Source organism: Rosa rugosa, chromosome 2 (assembly GCF_958449725.1).
Source record: "Rosa rugosa chromosome 2, drRosRugo1.1, whole genome shotgun sequence".
NCBI classification, from domain to species: Eukaryota; Viridiplantae; Streptophyta; class Magnoliopsida; order Rosales; family Rosaceae; genus Rosa; species Rosa rugosa.
In genome coordinates this window covers 54,397,592-54,413,007 of record NC_084821.1, presented here as the reverse complement: position 1 = coordinate 54,413,007, position 15,416 = coordinate 54,397,592, and the positions used below count along the sequence as shown (strand labels likewise).

General features: G+C 38.4%; 2 protein-coding genes and 1 pseudogene across 2 annotated transcripts; 1 reads left to right on the top strand and 2 right to left on the bottom strand.

The window, feature by feature from the left end:
* Nucleotides 1–3,333: 3,333 nt before the first annotated feature.
* On the bottom strand, nucleotides 3,334–4,625 carry LOC133731042 (F-box protein CPR1-like). Its single transcript, XM_062158518.1, has 2 exons — nucleotides 4,479–4,625; nucleotides 3,334–4,432 (listed from the first exon to the last, which is right to left on the bottom strand). Exons 1-2 carry the CDS (start codon nucleotides 4,623–4,625, stop codon nucleotides 3,347–3,349), a joined length of 1,233 nt encoding a protein of 410 aa, XP_062014502.1. The 3' UTR covers nucleotides 3,334–3,346.
* Nucleotides 4,626–9,368: 4,743 nt separating this feature from the next.
* Nucleotides 9,369–10,364, bottom strand: LOC133728339 (membrane-associated 30 kDa protein, chloroplastic-like; annotated as a pseudogene).
* Nucleotides 10,365–12,303: 1,939 nt separating this feature from the next.
* Nucleotides 12,304–14,152, top strand: LOC133734369 (cyclin-dependent kinase C-1-like). Its single transcript, XM_062162004.1, has one exon. It carries the CDS (start codon nucleotides 12,669–12,671, stop codon nucleotides 14,019–14,021), a length of 1,353 nt encoding a protein of 450 aa, XP_062017988.1. The 5' UTR covers nucleotides 12,304–12,668; the 3' UTR covers nucleotides 14,022–14,152.
* Nucleotides 14,153–15,416: the final 1,264 nt, after the last annotated feature.

Below are 15,416 nucleotides of genomic sequence, written 5' to 3'. Positions count from 1 at the left end.
CCCAAACAAAAGTATCACGAGTTGGATGGATAGGCAGAGAAATAGCTATAATCTCATTTACAATTTCCTGAGGGAGAATGTTTAGTAAAGCTTTTTTTTTACTATTTCGATCTAAATTTAGCTAATCTGGTAGCTCGAATCTGTAATTTGAAAAAACAAAACATTACATTACAAATTTACAATGTGTGGGAAATTAGTGATTACATCAGTCACAAGAAATGCATTCTAGGAGCCAAATTAGGCTTAAAATGTATTGTCGGTCTCAAAACTCTTCAAATTGTTCTTCCTAACCAGTAGTAATCTAACAAAGATATTAAATCGAATACCGGTGGATGACAAAGAGACGGATAAAAGGAGTGCCTTCTGAAATCCAGCATGTTAGATAGAGTAACTAAAACAGGAAAATCCATGAAGCAACTTTATTGCAGCTACAGAAAACCCATAGTCTTTAGAGTAGTTTGCCCATTCCCGACTCTAACGATATGAAGTGAACAATTATGCTTTACATAGGTATACTAGAATATGTAATATTGCATATTATCCAGCTGCAAAAGTGAGAAACTTGGCTATCAAGCCAATTCTTTCCCCATACCATGTATTTGGCATGGAGGCACAACCGAACCAAAGCCTTTTCCATGCATTTGTGTTGGATTCACATCTTCATTCTCAAGAATCTGAAGCATTTAGTCATTGGTCATAGCATCAAAACCAAACTTAAGATTCCTTCAACTTCGGATATGATGCTATGACCAATGACTAGAATATTCCCATGGACCTTGATGATCTAACAACCTTTTAGTCACTGGTCATAGCATCAAAACCGAACCAAAGATTCCATGAAGCTCAGGTATGATGCTACGATGCTACGACCAATGACTAGAATCTTCACATAGAGCTTGATGAATCTAGCAACCTTTTAGTCATTGGTCATAGCATCAAAACCAAACTAAAGATTCCTTTGAGTTCGGGTATGATGCTATGACCAATGACTAGAATCTCCACAATGACCATGAGTGGTGAAGGTTAATCATTGCTTTGCAAGGGAAATAGTCTCTCATTGCTTCAAATTTCAATCCCCTTAACTGCAATTTCCATAGAGTGAGAGAAACTAAATTCCAACCCATTCAGATTCAAAAAGCAAAACCAACTAATATTCATACAGCAAAATGGTAGACAGCTTTGAAAGAAATCAAACGAGATAAGAAACAGAACCCGAATAAACCACTAACAGGGCAAAGTAACATGGAGGTAAACCCTCAATCGTCCTATTTCAAAGCGCACTATAATAAAACAGCTACCATGGAGATTCTCCATAGATCATAGAACAGAGTATCATTGCTACAAATTTCAATTTCCTCGTGAAGTTTGTCCATGACAAGCCGATCTAATTATATTCGTATCTGCAATTTACATTTGCTGTGTCATTCAAATTGATAACTAGGCCCAAATGACTACAGATATATTTACAGATTGCATCTTTCATTGCAATTCACAGTGTTCCTTCCTCTAGGTTATAAAAACTTGATCTCAAATTAGTAAAAATCTAACAGCTCTAAGCTTTGAAATCATGTGAAAGGCGTAAAACGAGCAAGATTACCTCGATGAATTCCTCTTCTGTATAACCAAGGTGTCGGCGCAAAACCCTAATGATAAACTATAGGATGCTCTGTATTTATAGGCTTAAGTAGCGCTCCACCGATAATCATATAAATTAAACAATTAAAAAATAAATAAATAAAGATTCCCGGCCCAAGTCTAAATGGGCCGAACAGTAGGCGCATCCTAGTCCATTTCAAAGAAAACCAACGCTTGCTTAGCATTAATAAGGATCCTTACTGCAATACATCAGAACATCAAATTTCATCAAAAGATACGCTTCTCCTGATGATTTAGAGCAACTTCTGTCTCAAAGATCAAAACACATATATATCTAGAGCTAGCTTCAAGCACATTAATCCTAAAATCTTTCTCTCTAACCGGTAGCAATAATACAAAAAACATTGCAAATTTAGCCACGTAATACTCATCATAATGCGGATATATATTACATAGGAATACAGTTGGAATGAACAAAGCAATAGTATTAGATAGATAAAGTGCCTTTACAAATTCAGATGGTTGGTAGAGTAAGTGAAATAGCAAAATCCATGCAGCAACCTTATCGCACTTTGTAGCTACAGAAAACTCAGCAGAGTCTTGAGAGTCATTTCCCCCTATTTCCGACCTGCACATAATTGATTTAATGTAGTCTTCAACTAGGCTTTAGCAAGCTATATTACAAGTATAAGTATATAATGGAAAGTAAACTTATCCTTTGTGGTCTAATGGGAAATAAGCAAATAAGCTATATAGCAATATTACAAGCTATACTACAGATTCAGTTTCCCACATTGCGTTTGAAGTATGAACTTATCCTCTGTGGTCTAGTGGGAAATAAGCTAACAAGCGGCCATAATAGTTTAAGTACAACCACAAGGTGGTCAGCAAATATTATATCCTTCCCCATTTTTCATTTGCAGAGCCACTTAGCCTAATCCTGAATTTAGAGCACTTGCCTAAGAAACTAAATCAGAATTTCAGAATACAGTGTCAAACTCTACAGGCCACATGTCCCAAAAAAAATTACAAGCAAAGGATGTAACGAAACCCCATGTTAGTCAGTGTGAAGTATTATATCTGACATCATTAGTCAAGAAAACTTCTCCTTTTACTTCTCGGAAGTGGGAATCAAACTTCCCGCCACAAGAAACATGAAGGAGGCTTAGTTGGAAAATGAACTATTGTAGAGCTAAATTTATAAAAAAAAAAAAAACAAACAAACAAACAAAAAACAAAACGAAACAAAACAAATCCATTGCAGGAACTATTGTACAGATCTATATATCTACTGCAACAGTAAATAAAAACATGACATAGCAATAACACTATAGTAACATCAACAATTCCACAGTCCATAATTTTAGGTAATTCCAAGCTGATGTTCCATGAAACAAGAAACTAAAATCACTGATAATAGGAGCAGTGTAACCATCTTTACTACCATTTTGTTTTACATCTAATGTTGAGAAATTATATAATCAAAATGTATGAAACGACATCAACAGAAACCTGACGACAAAAACAGCCAAAAAACTAAGAACAGAACCAACTGGATTGCAAAGAAAAGATAAGACAGTTGGCAATGGTAATAAATCAATCAGCATACAGAATATCAAACTTTGTGGCTGTGCTACGATGTAACAATCTTAGGTCGCATAAAATTAGCAGCATATGTATTTGAACAAGAAGAAAAACAAACATCATAGAGAGTAAGTGTTGTAAAGAATCACCTTATGTATTCTTTCCCTCAGTAAGAAGCTGCATCCTTCCAGTCAAGCAAGACAAGGCTCTCTTCATAAGAGTCAACAGAGCACAGCTGACCTTGAGAACTCCCAAGACTTTTGAACTGTTTGCTCTGCAGGTCAGCTGAAACTAATTCACAGCTATCTTCAAGTACCAACACCATTTCTCCACTCTTCCTAAAGCATAACGCCATGGGTAAACTCCTTTCCGGACCTTGTGGAGTGAGCATCATCAATTTGATCCACGAATTCTCCACGCGATACTCTTGCATTACCCATATATCAAGAAAACAATCTGTATCACTCTTGCACCTTGCAAACAGAGCAATGGATTTTTGGTCTCCAGAAACAGACAATCGCAAGGCCAATGACGGATCCAATATGAAGTTCTTCAGCAACAATATCTCTCGAATTGACTCAGTGCTCACATCAAATGTCAAAACGAAGTAGATATAATCACCACCGGTGAGACGGAAAGCCAACCAGTGAAGTGCTCCATTAACAAAAGCCTCGGACGAGCAGCCATGCATTTGACATGGAGGAAGATCAGAATTAAGCCCACCCCAACACTTCTTGGCCAGTGAATACACCTGAGCTATAGTTGGGCATCCAGAGAAGCTGTCTTTTTCATCAAAAAGAGTGACAAGCCTCACAACCTTATAGTCATTGGTCACAGCATCATAACCAAGACCAATAGAAGCATCATAGTCACCATGAGTAGAGAGCTTAATAAGGGGCTTAGGAAGGGTCACATACTTTCTCACAGAAGGGTTCCATATAACAAAGTTATAAGAATAAGACACCGCATCATCAGCAAGGCAAACCAACCCATTACAAGTACCCACAACACGAAAACACGGATTCTCCAATATTTCCTTGAGCCCAGTTGGAAATTCAATCTTGCAATACTCCCCAAAAGCAGGGTTTTCATAATGCAAAGAGTAAAGGTCCTCTTTAAACCCTTGGATGGGGGTTTCTCTTAAAAACCAGCAATCATCATCACTAAACACAGAGTGGAGCAGTAGGAGGTGAGTGGAATTCTGGGTATTGAATTTAAGTGTGGGTGAGGTAAGTGCGAATAAAGGTTGGGGCTTTAATCATGGATCTCCATGACTTGCAGACTGAGGTACATTTGACCACAGATTTGATGGGTAGTCTGATTAGGACTTCAGGTATGAGTTCCTCAGGAAAATCTTTGAACAAATCAGTGATAGCCAAAGAAAGCTTAGAGATGGAGGCAGGGTTCAAGAGGGTCTTACCTTCTTCACATGAATCCTCCCACATTGTGAAAGAGTCTCTTCTGTGGAGTGAGAGGGAGAGTGAAATTAAGGCAACGGCGCAAACCCTATGGAAATGATGGAATTTGTGTCTGAAAACCCTATAAGGAAATTGCACTTGATTTATAGTATGGGAAGAAGCAGTATTAGAGTAATGTTCAAAATTGCAAAGCTTCCCACCAGTTTTTGCGGTGAATTACATTTTACCACTATTTGGAAGTAGAGTTTTTTTTTTGGACCCTCTTTGGAAGTTTTTGACTCCGATGGTTTTTCACTTTTTATTCTTGCAATTTTGAAAACTACCACTTGTGCACACAACACTTTGCTCTTAGACTCTTAGTTGTGTAGTCTTTGTATGTATATATAGAGCTGTTCAGAAGCGGACGTCCGCAACCCAGAAAAAGTGCGGATGTCGGGCTGCATCAGGTGCCGACAGGCAGCGCTGCTTGTGCCGGACGGAACCAAGCTACCATGTCGACCCTCTTCTTGCTGTTGGGCTCGTCGATGAAGGGTTCGAAGTCGACCTTGATGGTGCTTCCATGGTTTCAGGCAAGCTCGCCGCGCATCGCTGAGAACCCGATCACCTTCGCCTTCGCGTTGATGGCTATGCCGTCCAAGATGTCCAGAGCCTTCGTCCGGCAACAGAAATGCCGTCATTGATGCCTGATCGAGGCCGGAGGAGCGACGTCCGCACTTTTTCTGGGTTGCGGACGTCCGCTTCTGATCGGTCATGTGTATGTGTGTGTGTGTGTGTATATATATATAGGGTAAATTCCTTCTATAGTACCTGAGGTATGCCCAATTGGACAGTTTGATACCTAATGTATTAAAAAGGACAGTTTGGTACCTGATGTCTTACTCCGTTAGACCTTGTAGTACTTCTGTCAATATTATAGTTAAAATTAGCCATGTGCCACGCATGTGACTAATTTTCAAGGTTATTTTTGTAAATCCAGTTCTAACCCTTCAAAATCAGACTTTTTTTTATAGATTAAATTATGTTTAGTCCCTGTACTATGACCTTTTTTTCGTTTCAGTCCCTGACATTCTCAATTAATCTGAAAAGTGTCTAACGTCAAAATTTCCGTCTGATTGGTCCCTCCCGCATCAAATTAGGAGTTAGCCTTAGGTGAAATGTCCAATATACCCCTCTGTTATTTCTTTTTCTTTTTCCTTTTTAATTTCTTTTTTTCTTTTTTCTTTTTTCTTTTTAATTTCTTTTTTGCTTTTTCTTCTTTTTTTCTTGTTCCTTTTTAATTTTTTTTTCATTTTTAATTTCTTTTTTGCTTTTTCTTCTTTTTTTTCTTTTTCTTTTTTAATTTCTTTTTTTCCTTTTTTTTTCTTTTCGTTTTGCCTACTTTCTTCTTTCTCAACCCACCAATGTCATTCCGATCAAACTCCACAACCCATCTGTTTCTCTCCCCAAATTGAAACCAAACCCAGCAAAGACCTAGCTTGGCGGTGCAAAGATGGACATCGAGCAAAAACAAGAGGCTAGGAGCTGATCGATCACTTCTTCACCTTCTCTGAAGCCATCTCCCTCTGTTGGGATCCGCCATTGCCTCCATCGTCGCCTACGCCATCTCCCAAACACAAGTAGATCCCAATCAGCTCAGAAATTCGCCGCTAAACCACTCCTCTCTTGTTTTCACAGCCTACTTCTCTCTCTCCCACTCAAATCTCACTTTCTCTTTCCACATCAAGCCTCAATTTGGAAACTTTTCACTGAAAACCACCATTTTTTCAGACCCTGAGGTTTTTGGGTCTTGCTCAAAATAGTGATTTGGATTTTGGGTCTGGTTGAAATGATGGTTTTTGATGGTCAAGTTGACCAAAACCAGAAGTGAAGAAGAAGAATAGTGAAGGAAAAGAAAAATGACCGCCGACGTGGAGAATAATAATTGGGGTTTCGGGTCGATCTGGATTGGTTCGCCGACGTGGCGCTACCGATGCAGCAGGATACGATGGTCATTAAAAAGGAAAAAGAAAAAAGAAAAAGGAAAAAAGAAATTAAAAAGGAAAAAAGAAAAATAAAAAAAGGAAAAGGATAAAAAATTAAAAAGGAAAAAGAAAAAAGAAAAAAAAAAGGACCGTCGGCTTGGAGAACAAGAATTGGAGTTTCGGGTCGATCTGGATTGGTTCGCCGACGTGGCCCTACCGATGCAGCAGGATACGATAGTCATTAAAAAGGAAAAAGAAAAAAAAAATTAAAAAGGAAAAATGAAAAATAAAAAAGGAAAAAAGAAATTAAAAAAGAAAAAGAAAAAAGAAAAAAGAAAAAAGAAAAAAAGAAAAAAAAGAAAAATAAATAACAATAGGGTATATTGGACATTTCACCTAAGATTAACTCTTAATTTGACGCGGGAGGGACCTATTGGAAGGAAATTGTGAGGTCAGGGAGTTTTTAGATTAAATTAGAATGTTAGGGACTGAAACGATGAGAGGAATAAATTACAGGGACTAAACATAATTTAATCTTTTTTTTTTTTTTTAATGTACTTACTCTGATCGATCAAAACCAAGACCTTGTTCGTCTCAGTGAAGAGCGAGAAAGAAAGAAGTCAAGAGACTCTTCTTGCCATTGAGATAGATGGAGTGAAGTACGATTCTCATCTTTGTTTAAAGTATCTACAGTGTATAGCAATACTGGTCACCAGAACACTCTACTCATTAACAGCTTCATTCACTACTACCATAACCATTCATCAGCTAGTTTATGCACAGATGCGATTTCGACAACTACTTGAACAAATTCTCTATCACCTTCACAACACACACAGTGACATGCGACTCTGTATTCACCAAACCAATTCAAACAATTCTATATCCATTTCTTAATTCCATCAGTTTCCAATCAGTTCACACCCAACCAAACTTTCTACAAGGAGATAATCAGTTGAGCAATTTCACTCCAATAATTTGAATTTACCTTGGGCAATCAGGTACAACTCAATTTGGGCAAACAAATTGTATCAATGATGAACACGGGCGACTCAAGCGAATTTCGAATTCACCATTTCGACCCACTCGACAAATTTAGCACAGACATGAAAATTTCGGGATTGGATACTCTCTCCTCATTCAGCGATTTGATGATTCAAGGCCATGAGGAGCTACACGATGAGGAGAGGATTCCGGTACGCTGCCTTATCGCCACCGGACGGAGGAGTTACAGCCGAGCCAATGTTTCGGGTCGTCGAGTCGAGAAACGGGTCGAGAGCTCTTGAACCTTCTGGAGCGATCTAATGCGTTGATCTGATCGAAGGTCTATATATAGTCCCCTTAATAAATTTTGAACGGTCCAGATTAAGCGGTGGAGAAATTGAATGGTCCAGATCGAACCACGACAATTTTCATTTTCCTTAAAATTATTTTCTATAATTCCAAAACTTCGAAAAATCATATAAATTAGCTTGGGTGTCCAAAAAATTCCCTGAAAATTCTTCCGAACTCATCATGTCAACTACTTTATTATCAAACCCTTACTTTGAAGAGGAGGGAAAATCAGCGGATTCATAGAGAATAGTGCAAAAAAAAATCTAATTTTGAAAGATTGGAACTGGAGTTACGAAAATAACCCTAAGAATTAGTCACATGCGCGGCACATGACTAATTTTAACTATAATATTGACAGAAGTACCACAAGGTCTAAGGGAGTAAGACATCAGGTACCAAACTGTCATCTTTAATACATCAGGTATCAAACTGTCCAATTGGGCATACCTCATGTACTATAGAAGGAATTTACCCATATATTTATATATTTTCTTAAATTGTCTAGTCTTTTCTGTTTTGAGTCTTTTTCGTGTTATCCTATATATTTAGGTCTTTTATCCTATTGTCTCAACTCTAAAGTAACCGAAGAAATTATCTGACAGAACTGAGACAATAAGAGACCAGGTGTTGGAAAATAGATTCTGATCAAATAAAGAATTTATAGCCAAATACGAATTTAGTAGTAGATGTAGATCGAGGAGAGCCCCGCTGGCCTAGAAGTGATTTAGTAGCTCATTGAGGCACCCGTAGGTTTTAATATGAACACTTATGACTCCAATCTTTTCAACATTCCTGATGTGATCCAGTAAACAACCTTGATATTCCTCTTTGGCTGCGGTTCTCCTGCATCTAGTGCAATCTTGATTTCTATCGATACTTTGATTAACAGATTTTTGAGACCAGTAATTGAAAATGTCTCCAAATTTTTATTCACAATCTCAAATAAAAATTCAATTCAATGCTTAAAGTACGACATATTTAACTGCAGCTTTATCTGAGAGAGTGATTTTTAGTGTTTGTTGATAAAAAAAATTGTATCTCATTATTGAATTTCCCGTCCAAAGCGGTTGTAGATGTCTTATACTACTGAGTCAAAAGCTCATGCTCAAAATTGCACAATACTTCATCATGACCACCATCATTGCGAAAATATGGGTGCGAGTACTTCTGAAAACCTGGTTGCTGCCGATGGGAGAGGGTTGCCGGCGAGTGTATCATATATGTAAAAACGACCACTGTGGCACATTTGTAACTTTCATATGCAAAAACAAAACCATGCAACATAGGGAAAAGAAACACATGGAGGAGAACCTAGCTAAATCGTCCTATTAATTTCAAGGAGCGTACAAATATTAAATCGAGGTACCCATTCAATGATATACCCACACTGTTCTCTTTGACAAATTAGCTGGTTAACTGCAACCAAATTACTTTGCGTCTAAATAATTCAAACAGGTGTGCCTGCAAAGCAAAACTTAGAAGGAGTCCTTAATTTGCTTTCCGTCTCATTTCATTAATCCCCATCTCAATCTCAGAATCCTTTAATAGAAATGTCTTGTTTGAAGCAGCAACAGTTCTTCCAGGCGGAAGCTCTCCTTTCTTCGAACTACCTGCAGAGACAGTTGTTTCTTCAAGTTTGCAAGGTCATCTTCAACAGAAGAAGAGCTCTCTAGCACCGCAAACTTTCCTTCCAGATCATCCGTAAGTGGCCTAGAGCTTCCATTGCCAACACTTTCTCTTCCATCATTCCAAAGGCCGAAAGGGCACTACTCGTATCAACATTCCCCACCATCTCGCTCACTTCACTAGCAATCTTTGCAGACCGAGCCCGCGCTTTTAGGTTATCCTTTTTCGACATTGCCTCTTGTATCTTGCTCTCTAAAAGCTTTGTATTGGACAAAAGACTATCAACAACACCTCTTTGTTGATCAAGTTGAGTTCTCAAAGCACTAGCATAATCCGCCAGAGATTTACGCCTCTTGAGAGCTTCGCGTGCTAAATCTTCCTCTCCTTGCTGAACAGCTAGTTGTGCTTTTCAGTACCAGTTCTCCGAAGCCTGTTGCGCAGCTTCATACTTGTTTTCCAGCCTTTTTTGAGATGCCAATACTTGTGCTGTGGCTTGTCGCATCTTCATCAAGTCATCGTTCATTTCAAGAACTGCTTGCTCCAAGATCTTCTCAGGATCTTCAAATGAAGACATGATTGCATTTGCATATGACTTGATGACCATAGCAAACCGGTCGATAAGGTTCATACGAGCAACAAAAGCAGTTCCCCGTTGTCTGAATTGATTTTGCTTATTGGAAGGAGCAACCCTAATCGTTTCAAGTTTTATAGCTCCCACTACGCCGTTATAGAACGGCGTCGTCAGAGGTCTCCTGACCATAGAGAGAGTGGTAGAGGGTGAAGAAGAAGAGGTGGGCATTGATGCCGTGGACATTCCTATAAAAATCTGCGATTTCGCGGTCATCTTTATATGCTCACAAATCTCAGATCGTTAAGCGTCGGCTGCGAACCCTAGCCTAACTCTAAGGATTAAGGAATAGGAGGATGCTCTCATGTAGCGTCCACCCAAATCATATTATTTCGGTAGTTGCCGAAAGAAAATCATATTATTTTGTACAAAATTGAAATTTTTCAAAACTTCGATAAAAAAAAATATTCGAAAAATATTCCAGACCTCAATTCTAAAATGCCGAACAGCCCAACATTTGCAAGGTCAATCTTGCTGGCACACCATCAGCTCAATAGTACATTAATCCGAGTCCACAAGAATAGCTATTTTTTACGTTGCCTCCAATTAAAAATGAGAGTAAGTAGTTGACCAAGTATTTTCAATAAACTCATGCACATGAAATACATGAGAAATTGAGAATCCCATTACTACTAGAGTAAGAATCCCATTACTACTAGAATGACAAATCTCAATGCCATTAGAACGAGAATCCCATTAGGGTTTACTACTAGAACAAATATAGAGTTTCATTCAGAGACTAATAATTCTATTATAAATATGAACCTTTACTTCTTCAAAATCTCATTCATTCAATACTCGATATCTTTCTCTTATTTTCAGTCACATATATTTTCTTTTCATTTTCCTATCAAAGATGGTGCACACAGAGGCAAGGTTCATGGTCGATGTGGTTGGGAATGTCATCTCTGGTGGGCTTTTCCTCTCTCCAATTCCTGCGTTCATACAAATATGGAGAAAAAAAAAAAGATGTACGTGGAGGCTTTTGATCCAAAACCTTACCTTACAACAGTGTTGAACTGTTTATTATGGTGTTACTACAGATTGCCATTTGTTAATCCAAACAACATTTTAGTTGTCACCATTAATAGAATTGGGCTAATTATAGAGCTCATATATCTTGGCATATTCTTATATTATGCTGTAGCAAAATGATGAAAGAGGGTTGCTACATACTTTGTACGTATGTGAACATGTTTTCTTTGGAGCTATTGTGGTTGGAACTATGTTGGCAATACCCGAGCATAAGATGAAGATGAATCTGAGGGCTGTCGTAGTTGGTTTTATTTGTGATTTTTTTCAATGTCCTTGTGTACAACTCTCCTTTGTTCATCGTGAGTGAGGTCATCAAAACAAAGAGTGTGCAATATATGCCATTGCCGCTCTCAGTTGCCAATTTTCTGAATAGTTGTTGTTGGACTTCTTATGCTCTTATTGGAAAAGTGGACTACTTTATTTTGGTTAGCAATGGTCTTGGTGCAATTGCTAGAGCAATATTTCAATTGATAGTCTATGCAATGTACTACAGAACTACATCAAAAGATGAAGACATTTATGACAAGCCTACTAATGGCATGAAGTGCAACTTTCAACCATGGTCTAATTATTGCCTATCCATCTATTCATAATTGCGTTGAATTTTTTTCTATTTAGTTTAGTTTTCATATTAACATGTACTATTTAGCTGGATTTCTGGGTTGGTTTTATTTTTTAGATTGATATGATGATATTAGTATTTTTTTTGGTTTAAAGGAAAAAACAATAGAAAGAGACTAACGAGGGGAGCAGAGAGAGAGAGAATAAAAAAGAAGTTATTGCATTAATTATGGGTAAATTGGGAAGAAAGAAAAATTAATTTTCACAGCATTAAATGTATAGGATTGAGTGAAATTAGAAGACACTTGGCAGACAATAAGTGGGAAAGGTTAGAAGGGAAAGGTAGATGGGGAAGGTTGCTAGCATTCCTCTCAAATAAATTGAAAGAAATGATAAAACAAGGACTAAAACTTTTCCATAGTCCTTGTAATCGATTTCCTTGTCATAAAAGTTTTCTTTCACTCAAAAAAAAAAAAAAAAAAAAAAAAAGCAAGCCAAAGCATTTAATAAAAACGTGAAACCATTTATTAGTTTCCTTCTTCCGGCCTGAAAAGAAATGTTTCCTGATTTTCCACCGTCCTATTTCTCCAAGGAATTAATTCGAATGTCTCCCTTTCCAAATAGGAAGTGGATTCCTAATGGGAACAACATTCCCAGCCTATAAGAGAGCACACAAGACTGATCATTCTTCAATACGCTTATCCCTCTCTCAAACACTGAAACTACCTAGGGTTTTCTCTCCGAGCACACAGACCTCGACCCATCGGCCTCCTCGGCTCTCCCCTGAGAAATTAATTAAGTGGGTCGTCTGCTTTTCCCTGTTCTTCATTAGGGTATCCTTCAATTCCCGATTTCCCCAAATTGAAATTTGATACTCTAGACATCAGCGATTCCGATTGCTGAAGTAGATCGATTTAGGGAAAAATGGCAGTAGCGGCGCTTGGGCAGCTCAACTTCGATGAAGTCCCCGGCGGATGCAGAGACTTCGATTCCTTCGAGAAACTGCGACTTCTTGGCCAGGGCACTTATGGCGAAGTTTCTCTGGCTAAAGAAAAAAGGACCGGAGAAATTGTGGCTTTAAAGAAACTGAAGCTGGGAAAGGAGAATTATGAGAAGGAAGGCTTCCCCATTACTGCAATAAGAGAAATCAAGATCCTGAGTAAGCTTCGTCACGAAAATGTGATCAAGTTGAAGGAGATTGTGACATCTCCGGTGCGAATTCCGGGTCTTGATGCCGGTGACATCTATATGGTGTTTGAATACATGGACCATGACTTGACAGGTCTAGCTAATCGGGTGAGATTTTCAGTCCCACAGGTTAAGTGCTACATGAGCCAACTCTTGAAGGGGCTTCACTACTGCCATGCCAATGGAGTGCTTCATCGAGATATCAAAAGCTCGAATCTTCTTATAAACAATGAAGGCAGTTTGAAGCTTGGAGATTTTGGGCTTGCCCGGAAAGATTATCAAAATGCCAAGCTTACCAATCAAGTTGTCACGCATTGGTATAGACCTCCAGAGTTGCTTCTTGGGGCTACCAAGTATGGTCCCGCTGTTGATATGTGGTCTGCTGGATGTATCTTTGCTGAGCTTCTATGCCACGGCCGGCCAATTTTCGATGGTAAAACAGAGGCTGATGTTATGAAAAAGATTGTTGAGGTGTGTGGAGTTCCAGATGAGGTCAACTGGCCTGGAGTTTCAGAGCATCCTTTGTATAACACATTCTTGAAGGCAATGAAACCTCAGCAGAGGCCTCTTAGGCCTCTTAGTGAGACTTTCAGACACTGTGATCGCCATGCTTTGGAGTTGTTGGAGAAATTGCTTACTCTTGATCCTTCTAAGCGAATATCTGCCAAGGATGCTCTAGATGCTGACTACTTCTGGACTGATCCATTACCTTGTGATCCGAAAAGTCTACCCAAATATGAGTCATCACATGAGCTTGATATACAAAAGCGTAAGCAGCAGCCATTGCAAGATGAGGAAAATGCTGCAAAGCGTCAGAAACCGGTGCAGTACAAACAGCAACATCCCTGCGGCATTCCAACACCCAGTCATCAGCAATCTGGACAAGCAGAAGCCCGAGAGCAACCTTACAGGCCCAGCTATTGTTCTCAGTCACCAGTTGCTGCATGGTCTCGCCACCGTTATGAGAGTAGGCCTCCTCGGCCCCCTCCTCGGCCTTCTGATGGGGGGAGAAGATATTATCAGAGTGATCGTTCTGCTTCAGGTTGGGACTCAAACATGAGGAGTGGAAGCCGCCATCGGCGTTACTAGCTATTAGAAGTGATGCTTTTACCTATTAACAATGAGTGGATTTGGCCTGATATCTAGAGTTGCTATAGGTTTTACTTGGCATGACTTGAATTGTATATGTTTCCATCTGTAATTTACCCAAACTGTTCAAATGAAAATATTAAACTTCCTTCCATGAATTACTAGTTGTTGTGATTCATCTATCTCTTCAGTTCTTGATTCTGTTATGTTTTTTATGGTTTTGTATTCTCTTTTCCGTTGATGGATTGCTATACTTTAAATAGGTGCCAACTTGATCATTTGGTTATTGATCAAGTGGAACTAAAAGAAAACCAAGAGGAATGAAATATGAGAGAAAAATGCAGTGATATATTATGGCTACACAAACTTGCCCTTTTCCACTCTAACCCTTTGGAGGCCTACCATCTATACAAAGTCAGTTCATAGGCAACTAACATTAGCTAAACCTTTTTACAGCTAATTGGAAAATTTCATTATATATACCTGTTTGTCAGCGGTTCTGTTATGGCGGTTTTAGGCTCCTGTCCTTCAGTCATACCAGGGTTCATGGTGGACTCAACAGCCAGAGTCAAAGCAAGTAGAATCCTTATTGGAAAGTCTTAATTTAACTAACCATAATTAGTCTGTATGGTTAATCTTTCAAAGGCAACTAGGGATATATAGCAAATCAAATCCCATTTCGTGTCCTTAGAAAAGGTTGCAGCTTTCACTTTCATCCAGTATTCTTCTTGCCTGCTAAATTTCATGCTTTCATGTTGGTATAACAGCAGCTTATTGTATATGTTTTCATCTGTAATTTAACCAAACAGTTCACTTGAAAATCTGATACTTTCTTCCAAGAATTACCGCTTTTTGTGTTTCATGTGTCTGATGATTTTTTTTCAGGTTTGGATTCTGTTATGAGTTATGACCTTTTGGTTTTGTATTCTTTCTTTCTGGTAATGGATTGCTATACATCAAAACAGGTGCCAACTTGATCACTTGGTTCCTGATCAAGTGAAACTAAATGCAAACCAAGAAGAAAGAAATATGAGAGAAAAATTAATATAGTGATATTTTATGGCTATGACTCAAACCCTTAGAAGGTCTACTGTATATAAATAGAGTAATTTAAACCTCAACAGTTCATAGGCAACTAACATTAACTAAACGTTTTTACAGCTAATTGGACAATTTCATTCTACTTGTTTGTCATCTGTTCTGTTATGGCGGTTTTAGTCTCCTGTCCTTCAGTCATGCCAGGGTGCTGGGTGGAATAATCACCAGCCAGAGTCAAAGCAATAAGCATCCTTATAAGAAGGTCTTTCACTAACCATAATAAATCTCTGTGGTTAATTCATATCTGGTATGATTTTCTATTTCAGAAAAAAGGAATGCATACACAGTATCTTTTAT